General features: G+C 37.8%; 1 protein-coding gene across 1 annotated transcript in view; it reads right to left on the bottom strand.

Moving 5' to 3' along the window:
- Positions 1 to 18,607, bottom strand: part of CCDC148 (coiled-coil domain containing 148) — a 317,318-nt gene that overhangs the window by 206,979 nt on the left and 91,732 nt on the right. Inside the window, exons 5-9 of the mRNA XM_055572507.1 lie at positions 15,184 to 15,287; positions 6,686 to 6,768; positions 4,515 to 4,666; positions 2,278 to 2,373; positions 2,020 to 2,201 (exon numbers count right to left, since the gene is read on the bottom strand). Coding sequence (XP_055428482.1) covers positions 2,020 to 2,201; positions 2,278 to 2,373; positions 4,515 to 4,666; positions 6,686 to 6,768; positions 15,184 to 15,287 — 617 coding nt within the window. The remainder of the gene's footprint in view (positions 1 to 2,019; positions 2,202 to 2,277; positions 2,374 to 4,514; positions 4,667 to 6,685; positions 6,769 to 15,183; positions 15,288 to 18,607) is intronic.

Genomic DNA, 18,607 nt, shown 5'->3' with positions numbered 1-18,607 from the left:
AATATAGTGAAAATGAGTATACTACCCAAAGCAATTTATAGATTCAATGCAATCCCTATCAAGCTACCAACAGTATTCTTCACAGAGCTAGAACAAATAATTTCACAATTTGTATGGAAATACAAAAAACCTCGAATAGCCAAAGCAATCTTGAGAAAGAAGAATGGAACTGGAGGAATCAACCTACCTGACTTCAGGCTCTACTACAAAGCCACAGTTATCAAGACAGTATGGTACTGGCACAAAGACAGAAATATAGATCAATGGAACAAAATAGAACACCCAGAGATAAATCCACGCACATATGGACACCTTATCTTTGACAAAGGAGGCAAGAATATACAATGGATTAAAGACAATCTCTTTAACAAGTGGTGCTGGAAAATCTGGCCAACCACTTGTAAAAGGATGAAACTAGAACACTTTTTAACACCATACACAAAAATAAACTCAAAATGGATTAAAGATCTAAACATAAGACCAGAAACTATAAAACTCCTAGAGGAGAACATAGGCAAAACACTCTCTGACATACATCACAGCAGGATCCTCTATGACCCACCTCCCAGAATATTGGAAATAAAAGCAAAAATAAACAAATGGGACCTAATTAACCTTAAAAGCTTCTGCACATCAAAGGAAACTATTAGCAAGGTGAAAAGACAGCCTTCAGAATGGGAGAAGATAATAGCAAATGAAGCAACTGACAAACAACTAATCTCGAGAATATACAAGCAACTCCTACAGCTCAACTCCAGAAAAATAAATGACCCAATCAAAAAATGGGCCAAAGACCTAAACAGACATTTCTCCAAAGAAGACATACAGATGGCTCACAAACACATGAAAAGATGCTCAACATCACTCATTATCAGAGAAATGCAAATCAAAACCACTATGAGGTACCATTTCACACCAGTCAGAATGGCTGCGATCCAAAAGTCTACAAGTAATAAATGCTGGAGAGGGTGTGGAGAAAAGGGAACCCTCTTACACTGTTGGTGGGAATGCAAACTAGTACAGCCACTATGGAGAACAGTGTGGAGATTCCTTAAAAAACTGGAAATAGTCCTGCCTTATGATCCAGCAATCCCACTGCTGGGCATACACACTGAGGAAACCAGAAGGGAAAGAGACACGTGTACCCCAATGTTCATCGCAGCACTGTTTACAATAGCCAGGACATGGAAGCAACCTAGATGTCCATCAGCAGATGAATGGATAAGAAGGCTGTGGTACATATACACAATGGAGTATTACTCAGCCATTAAAAAGAATACATTTGAATCAGTTCTAATGAGGTGGATGAAACTGGAGCCTATTAAACAGAGTGAAGTAAGCCAGAAAGAAAAACACCAATACAGTGTACTAACGCATACATATGGAATTTAGAAAGATGGTAACAATAACCCTGTGTACAAGACAGCAAAAGAGACACTGATGTATAGAACAGTCTTATGGACTCTGTGGGAGAGGGAGAGGGTGGGAAGATTAGGGAGAATGGCATTGAAACATGTAAAATATCATGTATGAAACGAGTTGCCAGTCCAGGTTCGATGCACGATACTGGATGCTTGGGGCTGGTGCACTGGGATGACCCAGAGGGATGGTATGGGGATGGAGGAGGGAGGAGGGAGGAGGGTTCAGGATGGGGAACACATGTATACCTGTGGTGGATTCATTTTAATATTTGGCAAAACTATACAATTATGTAAAGTTTAAAAATAAAATAAAATTAAAAAAAAAAGAAAAACTATTTCTTATCAATAGTAAAGTGATAAATAAGAAAGATACTTTAACCATATATAAATCTTTAAAACCATTACTTCAGGGAAATTACTTTGCAGAAAAAATAAGAAAACCTCTCCTTTCAACAGTCAATTTCAACATTTACTGATAGACTATATTCCAAGCACAAGGTGTCTATAAAAATGGTAAATTAGAAGTATAGTGACCCCTAAAAAAATAAAACTTTTTATGACAAAAATCTACATAATTAAAGAAGTTTTAGCTTATCACCTGTATATGTCTTCTAACTGCAGATCAAAATCTTGAAGTTTCTTTTGATATTTCTCCGTAAAGTTACAGAATTCATTAAGGATTGAAGATTTCAAGTCAGGGTATGGACATTCCAAAGTTTCTAATTCCATGGGCAGTTGACTAAGCAGGTTACTTCTTTCTTCTGAAGAATGATCTAGTATCTGAAAAAATAATTATATGATTGTTCTATTTAATATAAATGACAAATTGATAGATTACTATCTGTATTGCACTTACTTTCATGCTCCAGTCTGAAAGATAATTTTCTATTTCCTGTTGCTCTAGCCTAAGTTGTTCATAGACAGCTTTCAATTGTTTCTTCACGAAGTCAACCTATAGGACATTTAAAGCAAGTGGTATGCAAATTATTGATTTATTCAATATTTAAATTTAAAGTCACAGAAATTTTTCTCAAAAGTCAGTAAGTGATGACAAATTAAATAAGTGAAAGTCCCTTTCAGAATCCATGGAAGACGGTTCAAGAGATGTCACATCCAGGCAGTGTCCATCAGGCAAAGGAGCTTTAAAGGGGCTTCTAGACAGATAACCCCAAAATGAGTTCAATTATAGCCACTGTGCATTCACAGTGAGTTTTGTTTGTGATTAGGCAGAAAGCTTACCAGGCGCCTCTGTTTCAATCACCCCCTCCTTTCCTCACATCCTTGCTACTAATCCCCAGATGGGCATTGATTTTTAATGTTCATTTTTAATTATTTATGAAAGCAATATGACAATACTACAAAAACAACTAAAAAATAGAGTAAGAAAAAAATCACCTAAAAGCCTACATGCAGTGGTAACCATGATAAGGGAGTTTATGCTCTAGTCAGTGGAGGTAGTCAGTAAACTCATAAAAAAGTAGGTAAGAAAGTATCAGGAGGAGGTAAGTGAGGTATAAACTGGGTGAGGGGATAGGGAGTGACTGGGGCTTCTCTCATATGAGTGGTCAGTATGGGCATCTCAGAGGAAAGGACATTAATGCTAAGACTAAAAGACAAAAAGAGCCATCAGTGGGACAGAAGAAACAGCCCGTGCAAAGGCCTTGAGACAGGAAGGAGTCTGGCTTATGTGAGGAATAGGAAGAAGGACAGCACTGTTAGGACAAAGTCTAGTAGGTAAAGCAGGGTATCAGATAGATAGTAAGACTAAAGAGGTGGAAGCTGGGGTCAGATGTATGGGGAGTTTTGGTACCAGGTACCCAACGCACAGTGAGGCCAAGAGATATCAAAATGTCAGAGTTTGGAGCAGAGAAGGCTTGCTACAGGGTCCTGCAAAGAGACAGGTGGCTCATGCCTTAAAAAACCCGAAACTCCCCAAAAGCTTTTAGCAAATCCCTTTTTATAGGAAAGGTATGGGAGGGGCCATAGTTAGTTGTTGCAAAATTCTGGCGTCAGATCCTTTGTTCTCCAAGTTAAGTCATGGTCAGGTCACAAAGATCATGCAAACCTCCACTGAAACAAATGATAGTCTCTGTTCTAACAAGAAAGAGCAAAGTCCCAAGGTTCAACTTCTCCCCTCCCGCCAAGATCCAGACTCTGGCTAGGAGGAGGGAGTCCCTGTGCCAGCCGGTTACCTTGCCTGGGAGCATTAGTCCAGCAAGCAGTCTGGGTCCTCCCACCAGTGCCCAGGCCTGGCTGAGGAGACAGATCTCAGCTGGTGGCACCTTCAGGGTCCACTCCCCAGGCCTTGCCCAGCCATCATCACTGAGGGAGCAAGAAGCCCAGGACCCAGCCATCACATGGCCCAAAGCTGGGGGGACCTGGTCCTACAGGCTGTGGCCCATGGAGACTGCCACACCATTAGGTCTAAAAGATGGGGATTGGGGAGAGTTTTGCTGTTGCTTCAGGGCCTGGGCCTGGCCAGTGGGTGGCCATGGTGAAGGTTCTGGAGCCTTGAAGGACACAGCCCTCACCCTTTCCCCAGGTCTACCAGCTCACCTGCTAGCTAGAGGTCAGAGGGCCTGGAGCACCCCAGAGAGGGTGGTGATCCACTTCTCACCACACTTCGTGCTGTGAGGACCACCTCATGGCTGACTGCTGGTGAAGTGGGACTTGTAACCACAGTGCTAACGGTCACCCGCTAATGGTCACATGCTAGCGGTCTCTAAGGATCTCACTCTAACAGTCTCTCTTTAAAGGTCTCACGCTAAGGATCTTGCGCTAAAGGTCAAGAGCTCAGGCTGCACACTTGCCCCACCCCTATTACAGGAGGAACCCTGGCCAGTAGGAGCCCTGAGGGGATTTACCAGGAGGATGACTTGATCCTTGTCCCTAGGATAGGATCTCAGAATACACTGGAAGGAGGAGAAAGGAGGAAAGCAGGGTTATGAAGTTATTGTAACATTTCTAGGTGAGAAATGAGCATGTTGGACAGATTCAGGGGTAGAATTTGCTATACAAATTCTACAAAACATACACGTTTATCTCAGACTCTTCCAAATACTACAGTATTAAAAGTAAAGGAGATATACTGACCTCTTCCAATACTTTCATAGAGTTGGATTCACTGTGTGAATGTGAATACTGTGAAATGTGGTGCTGTCTGTATTTTAGATCTTCTCTCAATTGCTGAATAGGATTTATTACATTTTTAAGATACGTGCACCATTGTTCTGATAACTCCTGTTCTATGGTGAAACAAAATCAAAGCAACACATTATTAAGTTTCTTCAAGAACAGGTCATTAAGATGCAGATTTTTTGGATTCCTTTAGAAAAAAACAAACAGCAGTTAATATTTAAAAGACTGAAATGTGTGGTCCACTTTCATCTTTAAAACAAAACTCCCATATGGAAAAACAAAAAACCTCGAATAGCCAAAGCAATCTTGAGAAAGAAGAATGGAACTGGAGGAATCAACCTACCTGACTTCAGGCTCTACTACAAAGCCACAGTTATCAAGACAGTATGGTACTGGCACAAAGATAGAAATATAGATCAATGGAACAAAATAGAACACCCAGAGATAAATCCACGCACATATGGACACCTTATCTTTGACAAAGGAGGCAAGAATATACAATGGATTAAAGACAATCTCTTTAACAAGTGGTGCTGGGAAATCTGGCCAACCACTTGTAAAAGAATGAAACTAGAACACTTTCTAACACCATACACAAAAATAAACTCAAAATGGATTAAAGATCTAAACATAAGACCAGAAACTATAAAACTCCTAGAGGAGAACATAGGCAAAACACTCTCTGACATACATCACAGCAGGATCCTCTATGAATATTGGAATATTGGAATATTCCCAGAATATTGGAAATAAAAGCAAAAATAAACAAATGGGACCTAATTAACCTTAAAAGCTTCTGCACATCAAAGGAAACTATTAGCAAGGTGAAAAGACAGCCTTCAGAATGGGAGAAGATAATAGCAAATGAAGCAACTGACAAACAACTAATCTCGAGAATATACAAGCAACTCCTACAGCTCAACTCCAGAAAAATAAATGACCCAATCAAAAAATGGGCCAAAGACCTAAACAGACATTTCTCCAAAGAAGACATACAGATGGCTCACAAACACATGAAAAGATGCTCAACATCACTCATTATCAGAGAAATGCAAATCAAAACCACTATGAGGTACCATTTCACACCAGTCAGAATGGCTGCGATCCAAAAGTCTACAAGTAATAAATGCTGGAGAGGGTGTGGAGAAAAGGGAACCCTCTTACACTGTTGGTGGGAATGCAAACTAGTACAGCCACTATGGAGAACAGTGTGGAGATTCCTTAAAAAACTGGAAATAGTCCTGCCTTATGATCCAGCAATCCCACTGCTGGGCATACACACTGAGGAAACCAGAAGGGAAAGAGACACGTGTACTCCAATGTTCATCGTAGCACTGTTTATAATAGCCAGGACATGGAAGCAACCTAGATGTCCATCAGCAGATGAATGGATAAGAAGGCTGTGGTACATATACACAATGGAGTATTACTCAGCCATTAAAAAGAATACATTTGAATCAGTTCTAATGAGGTGGATGAAACTGGAGCCTATTAAACAGAGTGAAGTAAGCCAGAAAGAAAAACACCAATTCAGTATACTAACGCATATATATGGAATTTAGAAAGATGGTAACAATAACCCTGTGTACGAGACAGCGAAAGAGACACTGATGTATAGAACAGTCTTATGGACTCTGTGAGAGAGGGAGAGGGTGGGAAGATTAGGGAGAATGGCATTGAAACATGTAAATATCATGTATGAAACGAGTTGCCAGTCCAGATTCGATGCACGATACTGGATGCTTGGGGCTGGTGCACTGGGACAACCCAGAGGGATGGAATGGGGAGGGAGGAGGGTTCAGGATGGGGAACACATGTATACCTGTGGCGGATTCATTTTAATATTTGGCAAAACTAATACAATTATGTAAAGTTTAAAAATAAAATAAAATAAAATAAAAAATGTAAATGGCAGGCAGAGAGCTAGTCCTCTGAGAGTCTTGGCCATGAGGAGTAAAATCTAAATTTAAAAAAAAAGCTAAGATTAAAAGACTCTCTTAAAAAAAAATTAATAAATAAATTTCTTCTTACTTAAAAATAAAAGTGTTTAAAGCTATGAAATTTTCAAAAAAAAAAAAAAAAAAACTCCCCTTTAAATGTGGGACCAAATAAAAAACAAAACCTACCAAAATTCATAAGGTCAGAAAGACATTCATTTCCAATGTTCTCTTCACTGAATAAGGATTTTATTTCAGATTCCATTTTGTATCTGAAATAGACAATATCTTAATCAATTATATTATAATCATAAACATATATACAAGTTAAAAAATAACTAGCAGTAGAAATACTCAATCTAATGTGGTTTCATTCACCTGTTCATTAATTCAGACAGCATAGTACATTCCTAATGTCCATTAGCAAGGCAAGGACAGGGTACATCCATGCACTATTTCAGGTGGAAAGAGCAGTGGGAAGTGGGGAGCTGCTGAGGGATATTAAGCTGACCACACCAATTCAGATCTGTGTTTCAGAAAGATTTCCAAGGCAACAAGATGGATGATGGGCTGGAAGGAGGGTGGTCAATAAAAATGGAAGATGAAGAGGGGATAAGGCAAACCTGGACCAACAAGGAGGTTATTTTAAAAGTTCAGAGAAGGTCCTGACTTAGGGAAATGGGAGTAAAAGTATATATTTTATATACCAAAAATATAATAAATCTTAATAAACTTTTACTATATTATTTAAATATAGTCATTTTAGAGTAAAACTATAACCAGCACTAAATGGACATAAATATACTGTACTCAATCCCTTATTTATGGCAGGTTTAATAAAAATCATAAAGAGTTTTGATTTATTATGATTGTTAAGATACCATCATTTAAATGGTATAAAATAAGAAAATATACTTTAATATGATTATTTTTATTTTTGTATGTAAGTTTCTAGCCCTTGTCTATAGGCATGAATATTTTAAATAGTTGTAATTATAGCCTATCTACCATTTTACATTAAGACTTTTTGAAAACTAACTTTAATAATAATAAATAATTATTTATTTATCCCAAGTAATTTTTGTAATTATTGTTTACCTTTGTGGCTGCATGCTATCCTATTTTATATAGTGCCATCATCTTTTAAGCCAATTTACAAATATGAGACAAGGGTTTTGTTTACATGTATAAAGGAGGGGGTGCTACTGTAGATGACACTATTTCTTTAGCATATGGTCTTAGTCAAAAGTTTTTTTAAGATTACATATGAAATTGATGGGACTGGATGCCATGATCATAAACATGGCATTCGGTCCCATCACTTCATGGCAAATAGATGGGGAAACAATGGAAACAGTGACAGACTTTATTTTGGGGGCTCCAAAATCACTGCAGATGGTGACTGCAGCCATGAAATTAAAAGATGCTTACTCCTTGCTTCCAAGGAGTAAGCTTGGAAGCAAGCTTACTTGCTTGGAAGCTATGACCAACCTAGACAGCATATTAAAAATCAGAGACATTACTTTGCCAACAAAGGTCCATCTAGTCAAAGCTTTGGTTTTTCCAGTAGTCATGTATGGATGTGAGAGTTGGACTATAAAGAAAGCTGAGCACTGAAGAAATGATGGTTTTGAACTGTCATGTTGGAGAAGACTCTTGAGAGTCCCCTGGACTGCAAGGAGATCAAACCAGTCAATCAAACATGTATATTATCATATGTGAAATGATCAAACCAGTAAAGGAAATCAGTCCTGACTATGCATTGGAAGGACTGATGCTGAAGCTGAATCTCCAATACTTTAGCCACCTGATCCGAAGAACTGATTCATTGGAAAAGACCCTGATGCTAGGAAAGATTGAAAGCAGGAGGAGAAGGGGATGACAGAGGATGAGATAGTTGGATGGCATCACCAACTCGATGTACATGAGTTTGAGCAAGCTTCAAATATTGGTGATAGACAAGGGAGCCTGGTGTGCTGCAGTCAGTGGGGTCACAAAGAGTAGGACACACCTGAGTGACTGAACTGATGAAATTGGTATACTGAGAATGGGTGCATGATAGTGGAGAATACCCAGAAGTTATTTCATAACATTTTTTTTTTAATTTATTTGGCTGTATTAGGTCTTTGTTGCGTCATTTGGGATTTTTTCTTATAGTTTCAGTATAAGGGCTTAATTGCCCTGTGGCATGTAGGATCCCATTCCCAACTAGGGATCGAACTTGCACTCTCTCCATTGCAAGGCACATTCTTTTCTTTTTTTTTTTTAATTGGAGGCTAATTACTTTACAATATTGTGGTGGTTTTTGCCATATATTCACATGAATCAGCCATGGGTATACATGTGTTCCCCATCCTGAACCCCGCTCCCACCTCCCGCCCCATCCCATCCCTCAGGGTCATCCCAGTGCACCAGCCCTGAGCACACTCTGTATAATAGGCTCCAGTTTCATCCACCTCATTAGAACTGATTCAAATACATAGACTGGCGATCTATTTCACATACTATAATATACATGTTTCAATGCTATTCTCTCAAATCATCCCACCCTCGCCTTCTCCCACAGAGTCCAAAAGTCTGTTCTTTACATCTGTGTCTCTTTTGCTGTCTCATATATAGGGTCATCGTTACCATCATTCTAAATTCCATCAGATCAGATCAGTCGCTCAGTTGTGTCCGACTCTTCACAACCCCATGAATCGCAGCACGCCAGGCCTCCCTGTCCATCACCAACTCCCAGAGTTCACTGAGACCCACGTCCATCAAACCAGTGATGCCATCCAGCCATCTCATCCTCTGTCGTCCCCTTCTCCTCCTGCCTCCCTCCCAGCATCAGAGTCTTTTCCAATGAGTCTGCATTAATATACTGTATTGGTGTTTTTCTTTCTGACTTACTTCACTCTGTATAATAGGCTCCAGTTTCATCCACCTCATTAGAACTGATTCAAATACATTCTTTTTAATAGCTGAGTAATATCCCATTGTGTATATGGACCACAGTTCTGCCAATGGACATCTAGGTTGCTTCCATGTCCTGGCTATTGTAAACAGTGCTGCGATGAACATTGGGGTACATGTGTCTCTTTCACTTCTGGTTTCCTCAGTGTGTATGCCCAGCAGTGGGATTGCTGGGTCATATGGCAGTTCTATTTTCAGTTTTTTAAGGAATCGCCACACTGTTCTCCATAGTGGCTGTACTAGATTGCATTCCCACCAACAGTGTAAGACGGTTCCTTTTTCTCTACACCCTCTCCAGCATTTATTGCTTGTAGACTTTGTGATAGTAGCCATTTTGACTGGCGTAAAATGGTACCTCATAGTGGTTTTGATTTGCATTTCTCTGATAATGAGTGATGTTGAGCATCTTTTCATGTGTTTGTTAGCCATCTGTATGTCTTCTTTGGAAAAATGTCTGTTTAGTTCTTTGGTCCATTTTTTGATTGGGTCACTTATTTTTCTGGAATTGAGCTGCAGAAGTTGCTTGTATATTTTTGAGATTCATTCTTTGTCAGTTGCTTCATTTGCTATTATTTTCTCCCATTCTGAAGGCTGTCTTTTCACCTTGCTTATAGTTTCCTTCATTGTGCAAAAGCTTTTAAGTTTAATTAGGTCCCATTTGTTTTTTTTTGTTTTTTTTTTGCTTTTATTTCCATTACTCTGGGATGTGGGTCATAGAGGATTCTGCTATGGTTTACATCAGAGAGTGTTTTGCCTGTTTTCCTCTAGGAGTTTTATAGTTTCTGGTCTTACGTTTAGATCTTTAATCCATTTTGAGTTAATTTTTGTGTATGGTTTTAGAAAGTGTTCTAGTTTCAGTCTTTTCAAGTGGTTGACCAGTTTTCCCAGCACCACTTGTTAAAGAGATTGTCTTTTCTCCATTGTATTTTCTTGCCTCCTTTGTCAAAGATAAGGTATCCATAGGTGTGTGGATTTATCTCTGGGCTTTCTATTTTGTTCCATTGATCTGTGTTTCTGTCTTGATGCCTGTGGCTTTGTAGTAGAGCCTGAAGTCAGGCAGCTTGATTCCTCCAGTTCCATTCATCTTTCTCAAGATTGCTTTGGTTATTCGAGGTGTTTTGTATTTCCATAAAACTTGTGAAATTATTTGTTCTAGTTCTCTGAAAAATACCCTTGGTAGCTTGATAGGGATTGCATTGAATCTATAGATTGCTTTGGGTAGTATACTCATTTTCACTATGTTAATTCTTCCAATCCACGAACATGGTATATTTCTCCATCTATTTGTGTCATCTTTGATTACTTTCATCAGTGTTTTATAGTTCCAAGGCACATTCTTAACCACTGAACCACCAGGGAAGTTTTACTTAGATTTTTTAAACAAAAATATAGCACTTATGAATTATTTAGCTTAGTCCCCTTATATTTTCATCATCCAGAAAGCCATAGTAGAACATAAAAACCAACAGAACTGGCTTTGTTCATACAGGAGATCAATCTGCTACTGTGCATGTAATAATTCTAGTAAGCTCCATCCTGGCTTTCTAGATCAACAACCCTGACCCAACAGGCAAGACTAGTCTATTTCTCTAACTGTCCTAATTGGCTAACAAAATCCAGAACCAAGTACTACATGACAAGCTTGTGAATATACATTGTTTCCCAAATCATGTCCCATAAAACAGAAACATCAATAAGATGGTAGGGAAAACTTGGAAATGGCGAACTAAACAAATCAGATAAGTTTATATAGTGCTGGATTATTCAGAAACTTGATTATGCTAAAGTGCATTGAGGTTCTCCAAAAAGGGATGAAATATGTAATATTTTCCTAATTATGGGACATGGAAATTCATTATTCTCCATGGAGTATCTTGAAGAATATATCTGCTTTGTAGAATTTGATTGAGGAAATATAGATAAAAATTGCAATGGGCTCAAAGGCATTAAAACTGGTAACTCTTGGGAAGAGAACCCTGCCTGTTCACCACTGACATGTAGACTTAGTACCAAGTGTTCACCAAGTCAGAACTCTGCAGCACATACAATTGCCTCTGCATCTGAAGATGGGACAAATTGAAGGCAACTTTCCTTGTCCAAATCTGCCAATTTAAGTACTTCCTGCTGCTACTTGACCTGTCCTCTGGTACCACTGAATATGATGATACTACAAGAATTCTCCTGAGTCTGTGTGTGACTGCTTGTCTAGAGGATATATTAATCTACTTCCTAGATAAACCCAGTTGCAATGCAATCTCTTGCAAGATAAATCAGCCTGGTAAGGACACATTTGAGCTCTCAGGAGTCTACTCTCACACTCCTTGCCCTTCCAAGATGCTGCCAAAGTTCCAGGTGTAGTAGAATCAGTCTCTTTAGGAGATCGAAAGTTACCCAGAGCCTCCTGGGATTTCTGAGGCAACGTTACCAATTTAGGCAGAACAAGTGAAACATGGGGCACTGGAGAGTGGTGGAGTCATAAGCCACTTATGCAAACAACAGCACAGTGGCAAGGACTGTGAAAGATGGAGTAAGAGAGGATGTTAAAGTTCCTTCATTGGAACTAACAGACAGAGGATCAGCAGAAAATGAGGGCACCAGACAGGCTGAAGGCCAGAGCTCTACCCCTCCAACAAGGAAGGAATTCAGCAGTGCAGACAGTTGGGGACCTCAGACTATCTGTTTGATTGGCTTTTCTCTCTTGTAAGAGGCTGTCCCAATTTCTGTGTACCAGAAAAGGCAGGGAAGGAAATCTCACAATAATTGGCTAAGGGATCAACTCAGTAAATTCTCAGATGGCCTGAGTCACACAGTATGGGTACTGGTCTCATTTTCATACTTAAAGACACTTTTCCAGATAATATTTAATTATTGGTAAAACCTCATGATGTTTTCTGGATAAAGGTGCTATTTTTAAAATAATGCTTTAAAACTAAAATTATGAGTAAATGACATATATTTCTAAAAGAAACTATAGTAAAAGTAGTAAGGCTTACAAATAAACCTCTCAAACTTTATTACTCAAAAGGTCTACTAAAATAATAATTGTAATTCCTTACCACATGGCCAATATAAATAACCTCCTCCTAATCTCTAAACCAGTCATTCTGAAACAAGGAAGAAAGTGCTCCTGCCAAATTGTATCAAGGTCTTCAAGGGGGTATAGTTTGGAAACCATAGTAATAGTAAATATAATTTTATAAATTTAATATAAAATATAATTTTATACTTTAAAATTTTAATCATCTAATCTTCTTATGATAGATTTCAAAGAACTAAGTTTAGGGAAATGCTTTACTTTTTTTTTTCCCTAGCAAGACTAGATCAATTAGATCTCAGGTGATGAGAATGGAGCCCACTAGAAAAAAAGAAAAACCTGCTCAGATCCATGTTCAATGAGCCTAGGAGTTAAAGGCAAATGATTCAATACCACCTCCACATAAACTAGCTGATTTACCTTCTGCAAATAACTTTAATCCTCTGAACCTCCAGGTTCCCATCTGTAAAATTAGGATAACAATGATACCTACTCTGCAGGGTCATTGTAAAGATTAAATGAAACAAAGCGTGTAAAGTACTGAACATACTACCTGAAAGTGAGTGAAAGTGTTAGCCACTCAGCTGCGTCTGACTCTTTGCAACCCGCCATAAGCCTGTAGCCCGCCAGATTCTTCAGTCCATGGAATTCTCCAGGCAAGAATACTGGAGTGGGTAGCCATTCTCTTCTCCAGGGGATCTTCTCGACCCAGGGATCAAACCCAGGTCTCCCACACTGCAGGCGGATTATTTACTGTCTCAGCCACCAGGGATGCCCCAACATACTACTTGGTATATACTAAATTACCCAGCAAAAGCTAGATGCCATTGGAAGCCCTTACCTTCTGGGGATCTGAGATTTTTAAATGAAGTGTCTTACGGTGATACATAAAAATTTTTACTTTCAATCTTTTATTAAAAGGGAAGGTAGGTTTTAAACATTGAGAGACACAGAGTTTAAACTCCTGATTTTCTGGTGGTCCTTAAATTCTTGAACTTTTAGCCATTTCTTGAACTTTCTTTCCATCACTAGTAGTTTTTAATTTCACTGACTACATGTTGAAATTAGCCTACATTCAAGAAAACAGAGAAAGTTATCTTGGAATTCTTCTTGTTTATCCAATTTCAGTTCTTACAAGTTTCAAGACATAATGTTGTTACTTGAATATTCCTCATTTTCATCATCTTTGTGTCATTCCAGTTCAGCCCAAAAGAATTACTTTCCATAATAATATGTATATACCTCTTTTATCTACCTCAAGAACAACACATACACACAGGAAGAAGGGTATGGAATAGCCAAGATAACTTTCTCTAGTGTCTTTATATTTGAGCCTGCATCAGTGAACACCATAATTAAAACTTTCTATTGGCTTTCATTTTTCAATTATGCAAATCTAAAAATAAAATTTTCCAATGGGCTCAAACATTATCTCCATAAAAGTTGATATTTTGAGGGATAAGATGGATGTGATTTGTTTTCATTTTGGAAATATGAATGAGAAAATCTATATAATTTTTTCTTTAAGTTATATAATAATGTAAAACTATTTCCATTCATGAGCCTTTTATGTCACATGTAGGAATCACTTGCCAGAATAGGAAACTCCTATAATATGAAAAGCATGCATGTCAAAAATAAAGTTCATGGTATTAATACTTGGAAGTTTAGCTTAGAATGAGACCACAAAATTATCTGTTTTTTATAAAATATATGCTTACAAGTATATATTTTAAAAATCATACTTTATAAATACCACCATCATTAAAACTAATATATATGCCCCAAAAGGAGGGGAAACACATCTGCCTCCTCTTCCTGCCTTGACCTTTGAAAAGGAATTTCTCTCTCAAAGATTACATTTAAGACCAAATATAAAATGTGGCTCAGTTGGTAAAGAATCTGTCTGCAATGCCTGGAGACCTGGGTTCAATTCCTGGGTCAGGAAGATCCTCTGGAGAAAGAAATGGCAAACCACTCTAGTATTCTTGCCTGGAGAATCCTGGCAGGCTATAGTCCATCACAAGAGTCGGACACGACTTGCAACTAAACCACCACCACATAAAATCATTATTTTGTTTTAATTTATCTTGAAGTGACTGCTGAAAATAACAGCAAAAGTCAAAAATCCAAATTGAATTAGTTATGATGCAGCTGCATTTAGAAATCACTCAATTTGAATCCCTTAGTTCATTTACTGTAAACATTTATCTCTTTCTATGTATCCTAGGTAAAGATGAATATGATGGGATGTTTGTCCCCAAGAAGTTTACCACTTTGTAAGAAGACAAATATGTAAGCCTAATATTATAATCCAATGTGCTAAAGTATAATATAAATACAAGTATGAATGGGAGTGCAGAGAAGTAAGTGATTAGCAGATATAGAAGATTATCTCTTTTTTTCTGAAGGAAAGGAAATGTATTAATAAATTAATATATTTAACAGATTCTAAATTAAACTGAAGAAATGAAAGGGCTCTTTTTTTATTTTTTGAAAAAAACTGTATTGGAGTATAGCTGCTTTAGAGTGAGAAAGGAAAGGATTTTAATTTGATTTACTGTCCAATTCAACTGTAATGTTACATTTTGATTATAATGGTTTAATTAAAATAGAAAGTTACAGAACATCTACCTAGATAAGTGCAACTCAGTAATTCCTGCATATTCATATTGAGATTTCTCTCAGTTCTTACCTGACTTCATTTAGCCTTTGGTGTTCTTGCCACCACACTTGCTTGTGTTGCTTTATTAGTGTTTGTTCTTTAGATAACTTTGAAGTCTGCACTGTTTTTCTGATCTAGATTCAGAGGAACAAAAGAAAGCAATTCTGATGTTTTTTAAGTGTTTCCAAAATAAAAATGTTTAATTTGTATTTTCTAAGTTAAATACTTTCTCTTTGTCAATCCTATTCATGCATTTTCTAACACTAGCATCTTTCTAAAGAAAGTTATTTTTCTTTCTTTAGAAAGGAAAAAATCTATTTTCCACACATATAATAAATAACACCTTATTCATCCAACTCAAGGAAAATTTGCATGAATATTCTATATATTATCTTGCCTTTTTACACATCTTCCCTGCCAAGCATCATAATATCATTATTCTCATTTTACACATGAGGACACTGAAGTTCAGATAGATTAAAAAACTTGGTCAAGACCATCAAGGTTGTAAATATCAGAATCACATAGAACCTTGGTATTCGGATTGGTTTTATGTAATCCTTCAGCACAGGATGGGAAAAAAAAAATCATTGGATAAGTTATTAGGAGGACTGGCCTTAGTTTCAGCATCTACTAGAAATATGACTTTGAATTATATGTACAATTTTAATCTTTTGACTCCATGACTTTGTAAATAAAGTTTTTTAAAACTTCAGGCAAATCTTTATTTGAAGGTATTAAACAAGGAAATAGTGAAAAAGAGCACTGAAACCCAAATTTTCAAATCAATTTAATTTTTCCCAAATTTTATGACTTTTCAAAAAAAAATGTACATAATTCATGCTTTGGGGTTTCTGCTAATAAGCTATGTCAAGCTTGGGTCTGTTTGCCTTAAGATCCATTCTTGGCCAGCTCCCTCATCTGCTTCCCATCAGAGAGCAGCCTGTGTTTCTCAGACACCCCTGAAACTGCCTTCCAGCTGGGTTCAGCCAAAGGGAGACACTGGTGGTGGGTGATTGGAGGGAGGAAGGAAAGGCAAGCCAAAGGATTATTCACTCCTCTCTGCTCTCAGAGGGGTCTCCACAAGCATCTGCATCTTCTCCATTGCACCAACATTTCCTGACAGTTCTACCCTGGTTCCAGCTATCTCTGGGTAACCTTAGCCTATGGAGTGTGCTACAACCTTGCTTTTGCTAAATGTCTCTCCAACCCAGGCAAGATAATGACTTTCTTCTGTTGTAATCCCTATGTTGGTTCACAGCCCTCTGGCTTCTCAGCTCCATCACCTGTGTAACTATTTCCTGCATTAACAACCCCTCTATTCTAAATCCTTGAGTATTTGTCTGTTTCCTGGTTAGACTCTGACTGAACTTGTATATTTCATATCAATACTTTAAAACATCTATAAAAGTGCTAATCTCAAATCAGAAACTCAATGAAATATGCATATTTTATATTTTCACTGCCACTAGAATACTCAGTATTCTAAAAGCTTTAAGAGATCAATACTGAAGATATAAAAACTTCAGAAGAGAAACTCTAAAAAGACTGTATAATGCATGCTATTTCTAGCTGTCATTCACTGATTACTGTAACCTTGAGTTTATCTTTCTGCTGTTCTGGTTACTGATTCAAAATTAGGAGTATAAGAAAATAAAATAACCCAAGCATCACTTAAAAAAACACAAAGTCAAATCTTAAGAGTGTTACAATTATGAAATTTTGGAGAAAAGTATATTTAAATCAGAACAGGTCATTGCAGAAAAATATATAGCCATCTCTATTTCACTGAAAAAATAAAATTGCATATGTAGTGTTTCTGAATTCAGACACTCTTGTGTTTGCTTGAAGAATGCCTAAAACTCATTCCAACTTTTGCCATCTATAGTCTCTGGAGTTTGTTGCATCAGGCAAAACTTTTAAAATTAGATTTCTTTGACATATTTGGTCCATATTGTAAAAAAAAATTAAAACACATTGGTGAAAGATGAAGACAGATTTTTATAGCTTAAAAAAAATCAATGCTGCTGCCTGTGGACCCAGGGAAAGACCAATTAGGTAGACTATAAAAGTCAAAACAAAGCTACTATTTTTCACTAGACACTGCCAATATTTTGCAGAACATCCTGATTTCTTTGTAAATTCACTCACTGACTCTCCTTCTATCCTCAGGCCAAAAACTTTTTTTAAAAAAAGAAAAGTTTTTTTTAAAAATAAAAAGATTTAATGTTGTATCTTTTTATCAGTAATTTCTAGATGATTCCAATTCAGTTTGCTGAGCAACAAGCCATCTGAAGTCAATTTTTAAGGTAGATGATTATTTAGGCAGAATGCTGATGAATTAAAAATTATAAAAGTCATACATTCATTAAAAACATCAGAAAGTAGATGTTTTATTTGTAGTTTACTGTGATGAGCCAAGATAATAAAACCCTAAATGCTGCTGCTAAATCACTTCAGTCGTGTCCAACCCTGTGTGACCCCATAGATGGCAGCCCACCAGGCTCCTCTGCCCCTGGGATTCTCCAGGCAAGAGTACTGGAGTGGGTTGCCATTTTTCTTCTCCAATGCATGCATGCATGCTAAGTCACTTCGGTCGTGTCCGACCCTGCGACCCCATGGACAGCAGCCCACCAGGCTCCTCTGTCCACAGGATTCTCCAGGCAGGAGTACTGGAGGGGGTTGCCATTTCCATCTCCCAAAACCCTAAATAGGCACCCTAAAAGTCCTATGGGCCACATAACCCATCTTTAGATAGAAGCAGCAGTAATTAGTAGACAATTTAGGTGCTGGTTGCATATGCCTGTGCCAAAATTCACTGACATGTACACTTTAGATTTGTGTACTTCACTATATGTGAGTTATAACTCAATGAAAACTGTCAAAATTAAAAATTACACTAAGATGTCATTCCTCATCTAACATCAAATTGGCAAAAATTCAAATGTTCAACAAAACACTATGATGTGAGGCTATGGGAAAACATGCTCTCTCTTACATTGCAAGTGGGAATGCAAACGGTGCAAACTCCCATGGAAGGGAATTTGGAGTTTCTTATGGATTTATCCTTTGACCTCGTGCCTGGAAAATCCCACGGCAGAGGAGCCTGGTAGGCTGCAGTCCATGGGGTTGCTAGGAGTCGGACACGACTGAGGGACTTCACTTTCACTTTTCACTTGCATACATTGGAGAAGGAAATGGCAACCCACTCCAGTATTCTTGCCTGGAGAATCCCAGGGACGGGGGAGCCTAGTGGGCAGCCGTCTATGGGGTCGCACAGAGTCGGACACGACTGAAGCGATTTAGCAGCAGCAGCAGCAGCAGCAATCATACCTATACTAATCTACCTGAAAACTATATTGGCCAAAGTATAAAAAGATAAATAAACTAATCTATCCCCTGCAGCACTGTTTGTAATGAAAAAAGACAAGCACAGAGATTCTGTCAATGTGTT

The sequence above is a fragment of the Bubalus kerabau genome, chromosome 3 (genome assembly GCF_029407905.1).
Source record: "Bubalus kerabau isolate K-KA32 ecotype Philippines breed swamp buffalo chromosome 3, PCC_UOA_SB_1v2, whole genome shotgun sequence".
NCBI lineage: Eukaryota > Metazoa > Chordata > Mammalia > Artiodactyla > Bovidae > Bubalus > Bubalus kerabau.
This window is presented reverse-complemented; position numbering and strand designations above follow the sequence as displayed.